Genomic DNA, 17,919 nt, shown 5'->3' on the forward strand with positions numbered 1-17,919 from the left:
AAACCCCATGATGCACTGCGAAACGTCTTTGCTTGATGACGTAAGTTTGGCGCGTCTGAACAGATCGGAACAGGGACTTGTGGATGAAAAACCTTCATCGTTGCTCTTTAACGGTAATTATCTGTGTATTCGTCATGTTGAACATGTATAAGATCGTAATTCAGTTATATTATTGTCTGTTGATGATGAGGTTGGGGGGATGTTTCATTTAGCCGTGCATGTTGTCCCTATGTAGCTGCAGGTCCGCGATGTCTCAGCCTCCACACCCAGCGGTGCCCTCGGCTCCAGACTCTCCAGCTCTGGTGGTCTCCAGTAACGTGCAGAAATATGCCATGAAGAAGAAGAAAGTGCTCAATGTGGAAGAAATGGAGCTGTTCGAGTTGACCCAAGCTGCTGGCATCACCGTGGACCAGGAGGTCTTTAAGTAAGTGGGGAAATATAAGTGCACCTTCTAAAACACATGAACGCTTTAGAACAATAAATGTAATGATCAAGCTTCTCCTCAGATTGTTGTCGGAAATCAAAGCACCTGGGAAAATGCATGCTCAGGAAGACCATGCAAACTCCACGTAGAAAGGCCTCATCACCCAATGCAGGCTTGCAAAAGAAACGCTTTTGTTGTGTGGTACTAGGCGACAAACAATGCACTACTAGAACATAAACACCCATCCAACTTCTATACCTCGTCATTTTGTTCAGTGTTTACTATGGGACAGGGCAGGTCACACCCTGGACAGGTCACCAGTCAATCACAGGGCAAACAAACAACCATACACTCTCACATTCACTTCTGATCAGCAGTTAGACTGGCATGCACATTTTTGGACACTGTGAGGAAACCGGAATACTCAGAGAAAACCCTTGCACACATGGGGAGAACATGCAAACTCCTCACGTGTGGAGCAGGTATTTGAACGTGGACCTCTTTACTGTGAGGCGAGATTGCAAACCTTTGCGCCACCCATCAACCAGAAAACATCTCGTATCAGAGAGGGGAGTTACTGTAATAAAGCAGAGATGAGATGAACGTATGAGATACTTTGTCATGACTTTAGTGTAAGAGTATTAGTTTGATATTTTCAATGGACGTTAACCCTGTGAAACATGACTTTTTATTTTTTTTAAACTGTTGTTACAGAGTTAAAGAATGAGATGTAACATCTAAACATCTTACAGCGATTTTGGGGTTAAATGAACGGGACAAATCTGCTTTTAATAGTTATTTAAAATAACAAACAAATCAGGTTGATCCTTTTTTTTTAGAATTAACAGAAGGAAACTGTTGTTACACCTCATTGCCTCCTTTCTCATCCTTCCAGGATCATAGTGGATCTGCTGAAGATGAACGTGGCTCCTCAAGCCGTTTTCCAGACTCTGAAGGCGATGTGTGCAGGCCAGAGGGTTGCTGAAAGCTGCGGCGGGGATCCTTCGACAGCCACTCAGACGACAAGCATGACCACAGCACCCACAGAGGCTAAAGGTTAGTGTCTGAAGACTGGGGGGGGCAACAGGAAGGACTCCGAGATGTGGTATCTGCTAATGTTGAGGTTGGTTAAGTTGTCCTTTCTTTTGTCCAGCAGTGATTCAGCGCCGAAATGCTTGAATATCTCTGCAGAGTTTCCCAGGTTAGAAGAATTTGTAGTTGTGAGTTAGGAGAGGAAAAAAAAACAACCCCAAACATTTGGTTTATGGAGCTTTCAACAAAGCTCAGTGAGGCTTCACAGACTGAATTACTAAAACCTGATAAACAGAACAAAGAATACATAAAACAGTTCAGTCTTTTCAGACATAAAAGGCAGATCTAAAATCATGGATATTTTGATGCAGAATATTGAAGTGGTAAAGTGATTTGAGGAGAGGGTTCTAGACTTTGGGGGCAGCAACTGAGATGGTCTGGCGCTTGGTCCTCAGAGAGGTGGAGAGGAGGTCAGCAGATAAACAGAGGTTGCGGGTGGGGAATGTATGGTTAAAGGATGGTCATTGAGATCGGCTGGGGCGAGGGTATGCAGGGTTCTGAAGGAGAGGAAAGGAATGGGAGGACAGTGGAGGTTCTAGACTGTCGAGGTGATGAGCTCAATTTGAGTCAGGCAGCAGAGTGTCCAAGTATCTTTAAGAATTTTCAGGCTTAACTGTTCCTCCAGTGCTTAAGTTGAGAAATGACAAAGGTTTGGCTCAGTGTTTCAGCTGCTGTGACGGAGGACAATGAGTGGAGACGGGAAATGTTACAGTGGTGCAAGAATTTGTTTTGGTTACTTGGTTGACGGTTCAAAGGTGAGATTGGTTTCAAAGATTACCTCCGAGGTGGCGGATGGTGTTGGGAATTACGCGCTGTGTTTTTTGATGGTGAAGTGGGAATGACTTATTGAGGGAATCAGACATTTCAAGGTTTAGTTTGAAGGAATTAGTTGTCATCCTTCCTTTTGATTTCTACGACGCTTTTATTTAGTGCTGTGTGGGCAGAGGCGGAGGTGGACTTGGTATTGGTGGAGATGCACAGTGCAGAATGTGTCACTTTCAGCAGGCTCTTTAGAAGAAGAAAAAAATGGTTTGAAAGTAAAAAAAATTATGAGTTGTTAGATGCTGTACACAGTTTTGATCCTTTAAAATGTTGCGTACCTCGACCACGTCGAGTGAAAGAAACTGGGTCGTGTGTGTGGCTCACAGATCTGGCTCTTTGAAGAGTTCAGCTGAAAACGTACCGCACTGTGAAAACAAACCAAACATTACTAATCTGTAACGTTGCATAAATCACAGTCCATGCTAAATAGAAATATATTAACATCATATGGTCCTTTTCCATGTTGGTGGCATCCGTCACATTATGTGACATAGAGACCAATGTTTGTGGAGTATGCATGTATTACCGAGGGTCGTGACACCTTGACTATCATATTGTTTCTTTAAATCTCTTCTTATTCTTTCTCTGCTTCTCACTTTCATTTTCCAGCACCTAAAACGATCACAGTCTTGCACTTAAATTCTTCTCCGACGTCGTAGTTAGATCAGGATCGCAGCTTCTGATTCCGCCGTTAATGGGAAAATTAAGGGATAATTCTCGGCAGTTGCACCTCTTGAGGTGTTAACCGTTTGCTCTATTGTGACTTTTGATCTAAAGTTGGCTCAGTGTGTTCTACATGTGTAATAATCGGGGGAATTTCTATTTTGGTTCATTTTACTAATAGAAGGAGCAAAAAACGATTTTTCCAACAATGTTTTCATTCATTTTTGTTTTAAGATTTTTAACAAAGTGTGAACAATAGAACTATCTGAACAATACATGAACGCATGAAAATAAAAAATTATTTTAAAATGTTGTATCTTACAGCTACCTTTATAGACAAAAACAGTGTTTTAATGACTCTTTGCTGACACTGGGGATATTCAGTCTAAAAGTGTAATCATATGAGAGCGATTCATGTGGGGAAATAAATGGATAAAAGGACATTTTTACAAACGGGGGTTAATGTATAGCTGTGCTACAGTTGTGAAGGTTTTCTATTACTACTAAAACATTAAACAGTGATAAAAACCAGTGGAAGCTGTGACTGAAGCTAACTACAGTGTAGTAGTTCTACACTCTCTGGGGAAGTTTCTTATTCTCTGCTTTCCCCCTCACTAACTCTCAATCCCTCTTTACTTCACCCTATAGTGAGGTTTTACACCGAACTGGAGGTGAACCAAAGCTGATCATCACTGTGTGCATGTCACAGTGCTTTTTTTTTCTTCTTCTTCTTCTTTTCTTTCCTACCGACTCTATTCAATCTTCTTCACCCGTGTTGTTTTCTGAAGAGGAGGACTCTTTGGTTTCTGGAAAGAGCCCTAAACCTCCCGCAGCTCCTCCCGCGGCGTCGGGGCCCCGGGCCACGAGGGTCAACACTAAGATTGTCGTCCACGGCCCCCAAGACACTAACTCCCCTCACGCTCAAGGTCCCCCCTCTGCATGAACGTTTCCTCACACGGCCACCTGCCTCCCTGCCCGCCCGCCTGCCTGTCTGCCTTGCTCACAAACAAAAGTGTTTGGTGTGTGTCGACCATACGGAGCGAGGCCGAGTGGAAGCGGCTTCGCTTTGCTTTCCTCATCTCATGTGTGGAAACTGTGGGTGTGCATGGGTGTGCCTGTGCATGCACGTGTGGAGGCTGGAAGGGAAGAGTTTGCCCTCGGGTGTTTCATTCAGGTGGACATATTCACTGCACTGTTGGTCTTTTTGGTTTATTTTAAAAGTGGCTTGAAAGTAAAACAACAACTGTGGGATTTGTGACGTGTTCAGTGAAATTCCCAGAGGAAAACATGGTTTTTATTTTTAAGGGCTGTTGTTATAGATAAGAAAATAGAATTCTTCTGAAAATGGCCCTTCTTCCTTGAATGCACACCACCTTTTGTCACCTGTCACTTTGAGTGACAAGGTCGGCAGAATATTTTGTTGGAAAAATAAGACGACTCACTAAAGTATGAAGCTACCTCAAAAATGCTCATGTGATTTAGGAAATAAAAAAAAAACGAGGCCAAGGCACAACTGATGTAGATTAGCGACAAAACAAGAACACTGTTATTTGGAATAACGCATCTTAAAGCACAAAGACATGAGCATAATCGACTTAACTCACATTTATGGCCGCAATACTCAACGATATCATGTGTTCAACTGATGTAAAGCAGCATGACTGAATTACTATTAACTTTAAAGGAAATCTGCTTTATAAATGCTGGGCATGTCGACCAATCTTACAAAGGGATTAGATTTTCATTCTGACGTCACAGTACATAGGTGTAAGTGACACTTTCTTGCCACTTTATGGTTCTTACTCAGCTGTGCAGTGGAACGATCAAATACATCTTCTCTTGCTCATTTCCTCTTCCTCCTCCATCATCACCACTGACAAATATGAAACAGCACTCACTTTTTTTATTTTTTTATTTTTTTTAAACTTGTCCTTGTTTTATTTGTTGATGTTGCAGCGGTTCGCAGTAAATCCGGAGCGGCACACGGCGAGAAGAGCCGAGAGGCGTCCGGCCAGCGGGTGCAGCGGCCGGCCAGCGCCACTCGAGGGCAGAAGACCAAAAGCTCAGGCAGCAGTAGTTCCTCCTCACAGATAAACTCCACATAGGACTCACTTCCACGTGAGAGCGTTTGTAAATAAGTAGGTTTGTTCACGTTTATTTCATGTGTATGGATGTTCCCAATGCTAAGAGAAAATATAGACGCGAAACTTTGGTTTTAATTCCCTTTGGGTTTGAGGTTATTGTTGAGTCATATTAAGTTTGCAGAAACCTTTTAATTTAAATGGATTAAACGGTTTAAATGAGATGAATTCCGCCGTCGGAAATCAACTTTAAATGATCCCATAACATCAACAGCCCCACTGATGTTCAATGTACGCCTAAATATATCTGTATTTTGTAGAGCGCAGTGTTTCCTGACACGAAAGTTGTTTGTGAAATCAAATGAAAATATAAATATTTCCTGGGTTCAATGAGAAAATGTAAACAAATTAAACTACAAACGAAAGTTGACAGAAATATTTTTACTAAGAATTAACAGTGTCTGTATGGAGTGTGTAAGGTTTTTTTTATCATCTTTAATAAATGCAATAATGATACACATCAGGGACCACATTCTCTGCCTCTTTTATTATAATTTCAGGAGATCCACCTCCTTTTCAGATTTTGATACAAGTATGTATATTTTACTCCCAAATTATGTTAAGTTGTGTATTTAAGACACTTTAATATGTAGTATTTGCAAAAAGTGATGGTAAATTACTTTGTCAGACAATGGAGAATTCAAAATGTAAGGATAAGAAAATAATACATGATCAACAAAAAATGAAAATAAAGCAGTACATACGTTTGAAGAAATATTGAGTTTGAGGAAAAACATTGAGAAAATATAGATTTTTACAAAAAATAGTTTAAAAAAAATAAAACACCAGGTAAAATCTTCGTACAAAATATTACACTGACAAAAATAGTGGTAACATTTGGTAACTATATGGTGCTTTTCACAGAGTAAGTCTTGTAAAGTAAAACATTTGGTAAGAATATCAATAAAATGGTCATAAAGTTTTAAAAGTGAGAAGTTACTGTTAGAACAATTAGAAAAACTACTGAATTGTCTTTGTGAATTAATAGTAAATTCCTGAGCCGAGCTGTACTCCCCAATCAAACATTCACAACATGTCTTCTCTATAAAAAAAACCCAAAATAATTTCTCATGACTGCTCACTTTTAGTTCCCTCAAGGTCGTCTTATCCCCATAATGTCACACACACACATACAGTATATACTGTACACAAGTAGGTCTGACAATTTATGTTCATTATTACCAAATTGGAATGAATGTAGTGGAATTGATTGGCTGAAAATATTGATAAAATGGCCACACATCACATCCCACATTAAAAGATGTTTTTTTTCCCTTGGATCTGATTCCATCTTTTGTGGAGCTGAAGATTTGACTCCCCCGCAAGCAGAAACATGAAGCCCAACATGATTGGAATTCCTGACTAGAAATAGTTGTGTGAAGAAACCCAGACGCATCACACAGATCGTGATAGGTGGGAGTGAGATGGAGAATTTAAAGTAGTAGCTGTACGTTTTGTTGCTCGCGCTCGCAATTTCAAATCAGGTTGGTCAGTGTGGTCAGTTTAATGTGGTCCTAGTAACCACCCAGCTTCTATACGACTCGGGTTGCAGGGCCCTAAAGCCGATCCCAGCTGACAACGGGAGACGGCAAGGTACGCTGGATTTGTTGCCTCGAGTTAACCTGAAATGTACGTTTCTGGACTGTGTGAGGAAAAGAAAACTCATCTATGCACACAGAGAACAGATGGGAGACGACGGCGATTTAGTATTTAGAATTATACGATTTTTGTCACACCTCCTGAATAACTGTATTATTAACCAACCAATCAAAGTGAAAGGTTAGAGGGAAGTGTCCAGTCAGCAGTTGATTTGTTGTCACCAACAAAACATGGAACCGCAAGTGAAGATGTTAAACTAAGTCGGCAACGCACCTCCACCGAAAATGACAAACGAGACAATTATAAGCTCCCGGCTTATTGGACGGGTCAAGTCTCAGGCTACGACGAGTGCAGACCGTCCTTCATGCAGATCGAAGAACGCACATGCAACTCAGCAGTAACTGCTGAAAAATGATGAGCCGATGTCAACAGAACGGCAGGCGGTGGCATTTTAAAGGGAGACGAGCATGTTTCACTCGGCAGTAACAGAAGATCAACCCTACGCGTTATGTCCTCTTCGATCGCGCTCTTGACTTCACCCCACAATCCAAAGACATGCTGGTTAGGACAGACCCAAGTTACAGCGATGAAGACTGAACTAAACCGAGTGTGAGCAGGCTGCTGTGGATAAGTTAGCCCTGTGTTACAGTAACTATTATTTCATGGACACAACTCTGCTGAACAAACTTCTGAACCCATGACGGTTATTTAATGTTAGTTTTCCTGCAGCTTTGGCTTTTCTTGGCTTGGTGTGACTCTCTCTAAAAGTCTCATTCAGGCTGTTTGGCTGAAGACTGCCGGTGAGGACAGAGGGGCTTCTTCTGGTCTTTGCTGGTTTTCACCGACTCCCTGCAGATCTCGGCGTAATGGTTCTTCTTTGTGTGCCGCTGAATGAGCCGCTATTCTGTCCTTCTGTTGAATGGCTGATAATACTGCCAGGATCTTGTGAAAAACGCGGGTGACTCTGTGACGGGGGCGAGACACATATTTGTGAGTGTCACTGTCAAGAATGCTCACTGTTATTGATCTTTCTCTAACTGCCATGGTCTCATTGATTTTCCTTTTTCTTGTTCTGTCCACTGATCGCTACAAGGAGTGGAAATACGACTGGAGATTTGAAATTTGATTGTTGTGCCTCTATTCTAAGAGGAGTGTATTTTCTTTCCCATCACAGGGGGGCAGTAGAAGCACACTGCAATTAATGTTGTCACACCAGGGTGAACGAGGTGTCATGAATGAAACTGAATGTGAAATGCATGCATTTTTTCTCTTTTTCTCAGCCAAGTCTGAATTTGAAACAAACCTTCACTCAGAAAATTCAGGTGTGTGTGTGTGTGTGTGTGTGTGTGTGTGTGTGTGTGTGTGTGTGTGTGTGTGTGTGTGTGTGTGTGTGTGTGTGTGTGTGTGTGTGTGTGTGTGTGTGTGTGTGTGTGTGTGTGTGTGTGTGTGTGTGTGTGTGTGTGTGTGTCCAGGGCTTTATGTAGCTGCAGGTCTTTTATGTGGCCGTTTGTCCTGTTTATGTGTTCCTGCCTCTCCTCTCCTCTCCTCTGCGCTCTGCATTGATGGCGGCGTGCCTGTAATTGATGGCACCATATTGCTGTGGTGTAGCAGGTTTAATGGGGCTTGACAGAGCAAGGGAAAGCAGCATGCGACCAGGGGAGGGGAACTTAACCCTTTCGCGCGCGCGCTCCACCCTTTCCACGCGCCGCCCTCGCCGGCTTTTCCCCTCCCCGGTCCTCGCTCTCCGCACCCGCCTCCCCCGTGCACATCGGTGCATGCAAACACAAATGAGAATACAAATAGGCCCTCGGTGATTAGCTTGTTTACGATTCCTACTGTTATCAGTGGTCATGGTAATGGCGTTTTTGGTTCATGATCAAGGAAGCCCAGACAGACACCCCTCTGACTCCACTTCCCGAAAATAAACACTCACCAGCTGTTGGTGCTCTCCACTGTTTTGCTTGGAGGGACCTAAATGTGTTTGACAAAGGTAAACGGCTGGGAATTTATTTCTTCAAACTTGCTGCCAGACTTGCAGTTCCCCCACGCGACCAACAGGGGCCAGTGTGGGTCCGAGTGTGCCCAAACTATAAGCATCCCAGTCCCCCCTTTTTTTGGATTTCCATAGGCATCCATGCACGCCAGCGTTTTGGATGTGTTTATTTTGTTACGAGGGAATTTCATCGCCAATGCAGAGTCTTCCATTTAATACAAAGTGCGATCCTTCACTCAGGCAACATATGCTCACGTGTGAATTTGTGCACAGCGCTTTGTGCACACTATATGCACCATTAATCAATAGAGAGGATGAAATGATGCTATTGTGCACCGGGCAAAGGCAAACGGCATGTTGAAGAATGAGCTAGTCAAAGCTGTTGGCAAATCATTAATGTAAGGTGTTGGTCTAAACCAAGTTCTCACACTCTCTCTGTGCAAGCTGTTCCCAGGTGACAAAAAACTGGGGAGAGACACTATTTTAAGAGCCAATATCACACCTCTTTCTCTTCTTTCTCTCTTGCTCTCTCTCTCTCCTGCTTTTTTTTTTTTTTTTAACCCCCATCACTTCTATTCCCTCTTGATTCTCTTGCTCTGAAAGCATTCGGGTGCGATGCGGAGGGATATCATCCCCCCCACCCCCTTCCCTTCCCTTCCCTTCCCTTCCCTTCTCTTCTCTTCTCTTCTCTTCTCTCCATCCTTGCTCTTACTCGTGGGTATTATCCTTCCCCGTGAACTCTTGGTCCACATTTCTCTCAAAATTTATAGGCCACTTTCCCTCACTTGTTGTCTCTCTACATTCGCTCCCTCCTCTAACCCCTTTGCTCTCCATCACGCCGCCCACCCCACCCCCCTACCCCCACCCCCACCCCCACCGCCGCCGCCGCCGCCGCCGCCATCACCCTGTTTGCCAGGCCCCGGCTGCAGATTGGCTATTTCCTGCACGCAGCCCAGTAGAGCCCTTATCAGAGGTAGAGTGCTGATTGTTGGTCTGTCTCTCAGGCTGACTGACAGTTCGGGCTGCGCTGCTGAAATGCCTGATTTGGTCAATGTTTGTCTGTGGGGCCTTATCTCCACACCTTATATTAACTGCCTTGACAGTATGTGCAGGCAGTCTCTCTCCATCTTGTTGCACCCTCCTCCCTCCACCACCGCCTCCTCCTCCTCCTCCTCCTCCTCCTCCTCCTTCTTCTCCCTCTATCCTCTGTCTCTATCTCCATTCACTCTCGGCCGACGCTATAGTCTTTCAACCGCCAGCTAAACATTTTCCTGCTGATCCGCGTCTTCCATCATTGTTCCTTTTGTGGCTGGATCAGCACTTGAAGACCATAAACGTCACTTTATTTCTTGTTTGTTATTTCTTCCCAAAGTGGTAATGGTGTGAACACTGAACAGACAGTTTTTCCACTTACCCTTTAGTGGAATCAAGCCATGGCAGGTATCTACAGTTCTGCCTCCCGAGGTCTTAAATCCTTCTTAGAGATTTTTGCAGCAAATTGAGGTGAATTAGATTTTATTTTTGTTGGTCAAAGTATCGATAACTGCTTTGCCCTGAAACAACAATCATTCCTGTTCATGTGCAAACCATTCCCAAAAAGTTTTTTTATTGCAGGCTCTTATCGATAGTAATGTATTCAAAACTGTATGTATTGATTCAGGCTATAATATAAGAACGTAAGTTTGTATATTAAACTGTTGAGAGCTTCAATCAGGTTTTCAATTTCAACAACTGATGGAAATGAGCCACGTTTGGATTATTCTGGTAGATATACGTTTTAGGTTCACTGAAGAAAATCTGCAGTGGCATCTTGCTGGCCAAATATATCAGAACGAAAAACACAATTTCAATAAATGTAAACTATAAGAACTTTAGTTTGTAACCTGTTTTATTGACATACATACAATATGTTGTCTGACACTGAACTTTCATCTTTGATTCTACAGTCAGTTTCAAACAAAATTCAATTTGGACAGCGTGGCGTCTTCACACACGCTCCGATGGACCCTGCACTCGACCCTCACAAGGTCACATCTGAAGGGTATGCACACATTCTTGGGAACCTATTTGATAAATAAAACATGGAAGCATTTATGCCAGTTATAAACACAGAATGATACATTTGGACCTTAAAAACAAGATTATGTTCTCCACCATCCTGCTTCCCGATAGTTAGATCCATTTTGTCACTTGTAGATCAGTGAAAGAGTGTTGGAATGCTGCTGACTTATCCCCACAAGGACTGGTGGTCCCCAACAACATTGGTCTGAAAAAACACACACACACACACACACACACACACACACACACACACACACACACACACACACACACACACACACACACACACACACACACTAGCCCTCATACACACACATAAACTAACTTAGTCCCTACATCGCATTCATATTTAATGTCTTCAAGCAATGTTCCAGGTCCGTTTTGACCCTGCAGCCCAAGAGTCCCTTCATCATAATAAAATAACTGACATTAATAAATGGATAGTTCTTGGTTAAAAAAATAAATAAAAAATTCTCATTGATTGTATAAAGAAATCTCTTATTTTAGATCAAACTTGAAAGTTTTGCCACAGTTCTTAATCTCAAAAGATATGGGTCCATTTTGACTTGGACTAGTTTGTATGTCGGTTTGCTTTTGAAAATAACAGTCGAATGTCCATGTGAAAGAATTGCATTTATGGTATTTAGAATGCTGTCCAATGTCACAGTGGGTCCATTTGGACCCAGACGGTACGTTACCGTTAACAAATATGTGTCACGTTGGATTGTGGGAGCAGCAGTGGAAAACATACAGAGGTCTCCTCTCACTGTGAGACTACCCTGCTGGACTGAGCTTTGGAGTCTTACTGTGAAGAGTATGCATGTTCTCCCTGGGTGTTAGTTTTCTCGATGTACTCTGGTTTTCTCAATGTACTCTGGTTTCCTCTAGGTACTCTGGTTTTCTCTATGTACTCTGGTTTCCTCCCGCAGCCCATTCGTGGCTAATTGTGATTTTAAAATGCCCCAGTGTGTGTATGTGAATGTGTAAGACTGTCGGTCTCAAACCCACAATCTTGTTGTAAAAATGTCGTAATGGTATAAAAGGCTGATGCGCCTCACATTTTGGGACTGTTTTCATTATCTGTTGTGTTTCCAAATTAAACCCTAGGTTTTTCTTTCAAAGCATATAATTCATGAAACCATTATTTTTTTATTCTAAAGATGATATCAGGAAGATAAAGCACCGCTCAAATTCACATTTTTGAATTTTGAGCTTCTCGTCATAATAGAAAAAAAGGCAATTCATTAAATTTAAAGCTGTGCGTTTGGTTAACATCAATTTCACTACTGCAACATGTTGCCTTCATGTGTTTCGTATTGTTTTGAATGAAAGAGATCCTTCTCATAATTTTTATTTTTTTATTTAAATTTTTTTTTGAAACTATATTTGAATTGCTTCTTTTTTTGTGAGCTGGAGGTCATGTCGTAGGTTTCTCCACAAAGTCTGGGAAGTTTTAATTACTCAAATGCCAGTTTGCAAATAGCTTTGTTTTTCGTTTGCCTATAATTAGCGGAAGATCGGATTTCTCTCCAGGAAAGTTCCTAGAAAACTATTAGAAAGGCGCATACCTGTATCAAGCGTGAAGCGCTGAGAAAAGATTAAATAGATAGTGTTCCCTGCTGCTGAAGCCTCCAAAAAGCTGGCGAGTGGACCTTGAGCGGAGATTATTTTGTCGCTCATAAAGCGCGACCGTGTCTGTGGCTTAAAAGAAATAAATTCTGAGTTCCATATATGAAAAAGTATAAACTTTGGGGGTCGTGAAAACCCCCCATCGCAATCTCCCTGAAGAAAGTCCAAGGACCTGATCTCTGCGCCGATTGTAACAAGAGCCCTGAATGTGCACACCATATACAAGTTCAGTGCCATTGTTTTGAGGTGAAGGCAGGAATCTCTGTGAAGGATGATTCAAATACAAAAGCATCTGCATGGCCAGATACCACTAAAGCAGAAGTGAGGGAAAAAATGTTTTAATATGATGGAAATGTGTGTTTAAGGACTTTCAGAACATAACTGCCTTCATGGCACTGACCAAAAAAAAAAGAAAAATCACAAGCTACAGTACCTGCAAAGCCTCATTATTTACTATTATACTTCAAAGTTTCCGTTGAATTTAAGAGTTTGAAAGAAACATATTAACACAATTGAAGTTTTCCCTGCTGTGTTAAAATGTAAATTAATAGAACTTATCATGGATGTTAAGTTGACATTGGGGGAAATATGAATTGAAACTGAATGTCATAAATTTTTTCAATTCAACATACAAAGTACCATGCCAAGTCAAGTAATTTTCCTTGTTTTATTTAGCAAAGATTTAAAGATAATTTGAAGATTTTAAAATACTTTTTTTTAATGAACGATAAGAATGGTGGCATGTCAGCGTTGGTTGTATGAAGCAAATTTTTTAAGCGTCGTGATAATCCAGAACTGATGTGCGGATGCAAATTGATCGACCTCGATACCAATACCACAGTTTTTGAATTGACTCACATGTTGAAATATAGTTTTTGACATTGTGGTTATTATTTTTGGACACATCTGTGTGTTTGTGTTCAAACGATGTAGATTAAGGTTGAAACTTCAGTTTTTATTAACGCTGATAATAAACATGCTGGAGAAATGGAGGCGAGTTATTTAGCACTTTTCCACCAAAGTGCTTTCCACTGTTAATCACATTCACCCATTCACACACACCAATGGAGGTATTATTTGTGAATTATGAATTCTATAAAGTTGAAAGGAGTTGGTGTTTTACAAATACTCCCAGTACTACTTTACATATACTCTGGCCCCATCACCTTATTATTAATGTTCACGTTATACATAAAAGACCTACGTGAAGGCCTATGAGTGCATACGGTCACTGGGACTACTGCACTCTGTTTTAATTTACATTCTACATAATCTGCCATATTTTCTGTCATTGGTGGTTTCTACGCTTTAATGAATTTAGAACATTTGTTCAATAAACTGAGTATGAAAGATGAATCTACAGTTATTTAGTCACCCAGACCAACATCACACATAAATCTGCTTTCCATTTGTTTTACTTTGAAGATTTTATATATATATATATATATATATATATATATATATATATATACACCACAGTGGGATTGTGCAGCTGCAGCTCGAGCCACTTTGAACCGGTGTCGACACGGCATGCAAGGCTGCTCCCACTAACCTTGTTAAACTGTGAGGGTGTGAGGACAGGGACTCGCTAATAACCTTCATATTGGTTAGCATTGTTTTCTTATGAAAAGAAACAGCCATGATTTATCTCATCATACAGCAGAGATGAGCCGATTTCTTTTGTTCTGTAACTTAAAGAAACAAAACAACGTTGTTTTTTCTTTTTTGTTTGCAAGTTTCTACTTGTAAATATTGCCTGTAAGAATTTGCTGTTCATAGAATTTGGTGCAACGTAATGAGGTGAGTGAACCCCTTGCAGAAATATTCAGGCTTAGGTATGAACGCATGCAGTACACACACATTAAGAATTTACTTGTGTTTTTTCCCTTGTTTTTACATTTTAAAAGATATTCCATGTTTGAATCTGGTTAGGGATTTTTCTGTGTGTATTGTGCAGGATCTCCCCTTGCCTGAAAGGATTTTATGCATTTATTACAGTTTCCGTAAACAAAAAGTCAAACATGTGAGATTTCGGGTTATTTGGTGACTCTAAGATGCTTGTAGTTGTTTTCTTATATTTTATAATTATGTTGGGGAGTTCTATAGTACTGATTTGAGCGATATGAATAACTTTTTTGTAGACTACATGGTACAACAGATTACCAAGTATTTGTTTTGTTTACGTCTTTGGCTCAGATTAGGTCAGTGTGAGGGCATATCCTCGCTACACCGCTGAGATCCCGACACATGTGACCTGTTTATTCTTCCATTCTTAACTTGTAGCCAATGCTCGCTTTGAGGTTCTTACGTTTAATTTCTTGACTTGACATTCTTGAAGCAAAACACAAGACATTAAAAAGAAAAAAAAGTAAATATGCGTTTTGCAAGTGATTTACAAAGAATAACACCATGTGTGGCATCATGGGTAACCAGAAATATTTAAATGGAGATTTTGTGTACGTTACCTGGAAACGGGATCATTTCCGTGTTTGTTTGAAAGTTGTGGCGAGCCAGCTGAGGAAACGCCTCTCACCACAATAACAGCAGCTTCACTGCTCGAGGATGAGCTGATCTGCACTCCCCTTTAAACTATTAACAACAGATCAGTCAGAAACAATGCAAATCTTTATTGTGCGTTGTATGTTAATCTCCTAGTACCTCCTAGTTTCTGGAAAACATGCCTGATATTCCATCTTCCTGAAGGCAAACGTGCCAAATAGGGAGTGTGGGTTATTTAGGTAGATCAGCCTTAATATGTGCTTAATATCAGCACGCCACCCATTCGTAGATCAGACCTGTCATGTGTTAGTGGTCAAAAAAACGTTCTTTCCTCCTACTTTGTTTAACGCAATACAGACCAAGACTGATCACAGGAGGACGACCTGACTTGGAGGAGGTGAGACAGAAAGTAATGATTCACACAAAATGTAAAAAGCTGAAATAACTCATTTTGGCCATGACTTGATCTATCTATTGTCTATATGGATAAATAAATATCGATTGGCTCCGACACTTGCTCTGTGACTTGAGGCGTTGAAGCATTTGTTTTTCCATAGCTGAAGCAAAAATTGCGCCTTCACTTCCACTTTACGTCTCTCGCAGTGCAGTTCAGTCTGTGCTGATCACTGCATATACTCTCTGTATTACTGCAGCCACAAACCAGCTCATTCTCTTCAGCATTTAATCAGATTTAATCAGCCCAGGAGCCCTGTTAGTGACATATTGTTCTGCTCCTGTTATCTGCAGAGCAGCTGCAATTTAGTGTTATGTGTACCACTTGAGTAAACACAAGTTGCAGTATTCTCCAGAAAGTCACTGTTTCACTACAAACATACACCACAAAATTGTCTCATTTGCAGTTTTGACAGTTACAAATAATCGCCAGCGAAGCCTTGTTGTGTTATGTTTACAGAAGATGTAGCTTATGTGTTCCTTTTGCAGTCGCATTGTCTGGTTTGAGAGCTGCAAGATTCGCTCAGGATTGTTTTGGGAGCATTATTCAAGCCCATGTTGGAGGATAATTTAGTGAAACTAAAGGAAGAACTGAAAAAATTTGCAGCTACTTATGTAAAATACTTTATGCTCTATGTCATGTCCCATGACTACATTTGGAGGCAGAACAGAAAGAATTGGGGTAAGATTGCTTTTGGCCCCATTAAACACAAGACAACGCAATGAGATCATGTGTTGTGGTATTTCATATGTACTACTACACACCGTCCACCAAACAAGATACCTGCCAAAATGACTGTAATCATCAGAGTGAATGGGGAAACCTTGTTTAGTCATAAATGGCTAATCCACAATTGAATTTTTTAGGGTTAGGGTTTTGTTTGTTTGGTAAGTAGCACTAATCAAAAGAGACCGAGGAGGTAAACAAGACCTCTTAAGCTTTATTTATTTATTCACTTTATTAGCAAGAGGCTGTTCATTCCGTCTGTTGATGGCAGCTGTAGGAACGAATGGAGTTCACACTCACTTGGACCCCTATTGTGTGGCAGGCTGTCAGGTTACACACACACACACACACACACACACACACACACACACACACACACACACACACACACACACACACACACACACACACTTGCACAGCTGTTGCGTCTTAGATTAATATCTTAATGAAATATCTGCATTTAGCTGTCGGTCAGTATTGCTGCAGCAAAGGTACATTTGCTGTGATGAGATGACTTTGATACAGGTTGACGGGTTTGTTTAACCGTGTGAGTCGTCACTCACCAGCAGATATTGATTCATCAATGAATAAAGTCACATTCCTATACTTCCATTGATTTGAAGATTGAAGATGAAGCTTTATAAGTTCACTTCCTATGTCTGACTGCATCCATCCAGCCGGTAAGGTGTGCACTTGTTTGTGTTTGACTTCACTTGAGGTCATCACATGCTAGAGGACCAGCTAATGGTTTGTGGTGGGGTTTGCTCAGAAGAGGAGGCAGGGCGACTGCATGAAGCTCATTTTATTGGAGCAAACCAGGAACCAATTATTCAAATGACCAAAATCACAAAATCCTGGAGATCACAGGAGAATATTGTTGAGGCGACAGCCAGAACACCCGGAATACGCCTGACATTTATACCACAGCCACCAGGTGAGGACAATCACACACTCAGGCTCAGGTGAAAGACATCAGGCCAGGGAACAGCGATCAGACACGAGGAGGAGGAGTCAAGGAGCCTGAGGCCACGTTTACATGTACCAGGGTATTTACAAAGCAGTGATAGTTCTCTGCGTTTGGGCCTTTCATTTACACATAAATGCAGCTACTGTACAATTCACCACAAGCAATGATTTCTAAAAACTCAGTGTCTCCGGTTGCATCTAAAGGGGGGTAGGCAGAGATTTATGTCACAATTTGTGACACTACCCCCTTTTTTTGGGGGGGGGGGGGGGGGGGGGGGGGGGATATTATTGAGAGGCTGTTATGCTGTCATCAACTCAAATAATCAAATTAGGGTTTATCTGACCTCTCAATTGAAATTAGTTTGATACCTCTGGTCCAGAGATAACAAGTCAAGGATGTGAATGCTCAGTTGGTGGCATTTCTCATCCAACTTCATTATTAGCAGTTTGATCCCCATATCAGTTTGTGACATCAAGTGTGTTTGGGCATGAAAGTGAACCCAAAGTTGGTTCCAGTGGTTCACAAGCATCTTGCATGGTAGTTTTGATCATTTATGTGTGACTGTGTGTGAATGTGAGCGATCATGAAAGGCACGTCAAAACTGCTCAGGCGTCCATTTACCATTGAACTGATGAATCACTTCATAACGAGCCATTGCTGCCATTACCAACAGTTTTCGCTCTGCAAACACCAGATTATTTTCAAAATCCCCAAGCATTGTCATGCTGTTTCACCGTTTTCAAAATAGCTGATGCCCATTGAATTTCTCGTGGAAGAATAATGTGAGGGAGGTGTGATGGGGTGGGAGAGGTAACAATTTCTGTACCGCTGATTATGAGCTGCTAATTG

The 17,919-nt window shown here is 41.4% G+C and overlaps 1 protein-coding gene across 2 annotated transcripts; it reads left to right on the forward strand.

Moving 5' to 3' along the window:
- The first annotated feature begins 19 nt into the window (after positions 1 to 19).
- On the forward strand, positions 20 to 6,420 carry mzt2b (mitotic spindle organizing protein 2B). 2 transcript variants are annotated; one of them, XM_080477441.1, is made up of 5 exons: positions 25 to 113; positions 236 to 424; positions 1,320 to 1,480; positions 3,790 to 3,927; positions 4,958 to 5,602. In XM_080477441.1, exons 2-5 carry the CDS (start codon positions 249 to 251, stop codon positions 5,104 to 5,106), a joined length of 624 nt encoding a protein of 207 aa, XP_080333567.1. In that variant the 5' UTR covers positions 25 to 113; positions 236 to 248; the 3' UTR covers positions 5,107 to 5,602. The 2 variants fall into 2 exon arrangements, with proteins under 2 accessions (XP_080333568.1, XP_080333567.1); XM_080477442.1 differs by lacking the exon at positions 3,790 to 3,927 and having other exon boundaries at positions 20 to 113; positions 4,958 to 6,420.
- Positions 6,421 to 17,919: the final 11,499 nt, after the last annotated feature.

Source organism: Lipophrys pholis, assembly GCF_963383615.2.
Source record: "Lipophrys pholis genome assembly, chromosome: 12".
Taxonomy (NCBI): Eukaryota; Metazoa; Chordata; class Actinopteri; order Blenniiformes; family Blenniidae; genus Lipophrys; species Lipophrys pholis.

Excerpts from the sequence above, each read along its gene's own strand:
- mzt2b (XM_080477441.1), top strand. The coding sequence starts at position 249 with ATGTCTCAGCCTCCACACCCAGCGGTGCCCTCGGCTCCAGACTCTCCA. Across the intron at positions 1,481-3,789 it reads AGCACCCACAGAGGCTAAAG|AGGAGGACTCTTTGGTTTCT; the intron begins GTTAGTGTCTGA and ends TGTTTTCTGAAG. Across the intron at positions 3,928-4,957 it reads TAACTCCCCTCACGCTCAAG|CGGTTCGCAGTAAATCCGGA; the intron begins GTCCCCCCTCTG and ends TTGATGTTGCAG.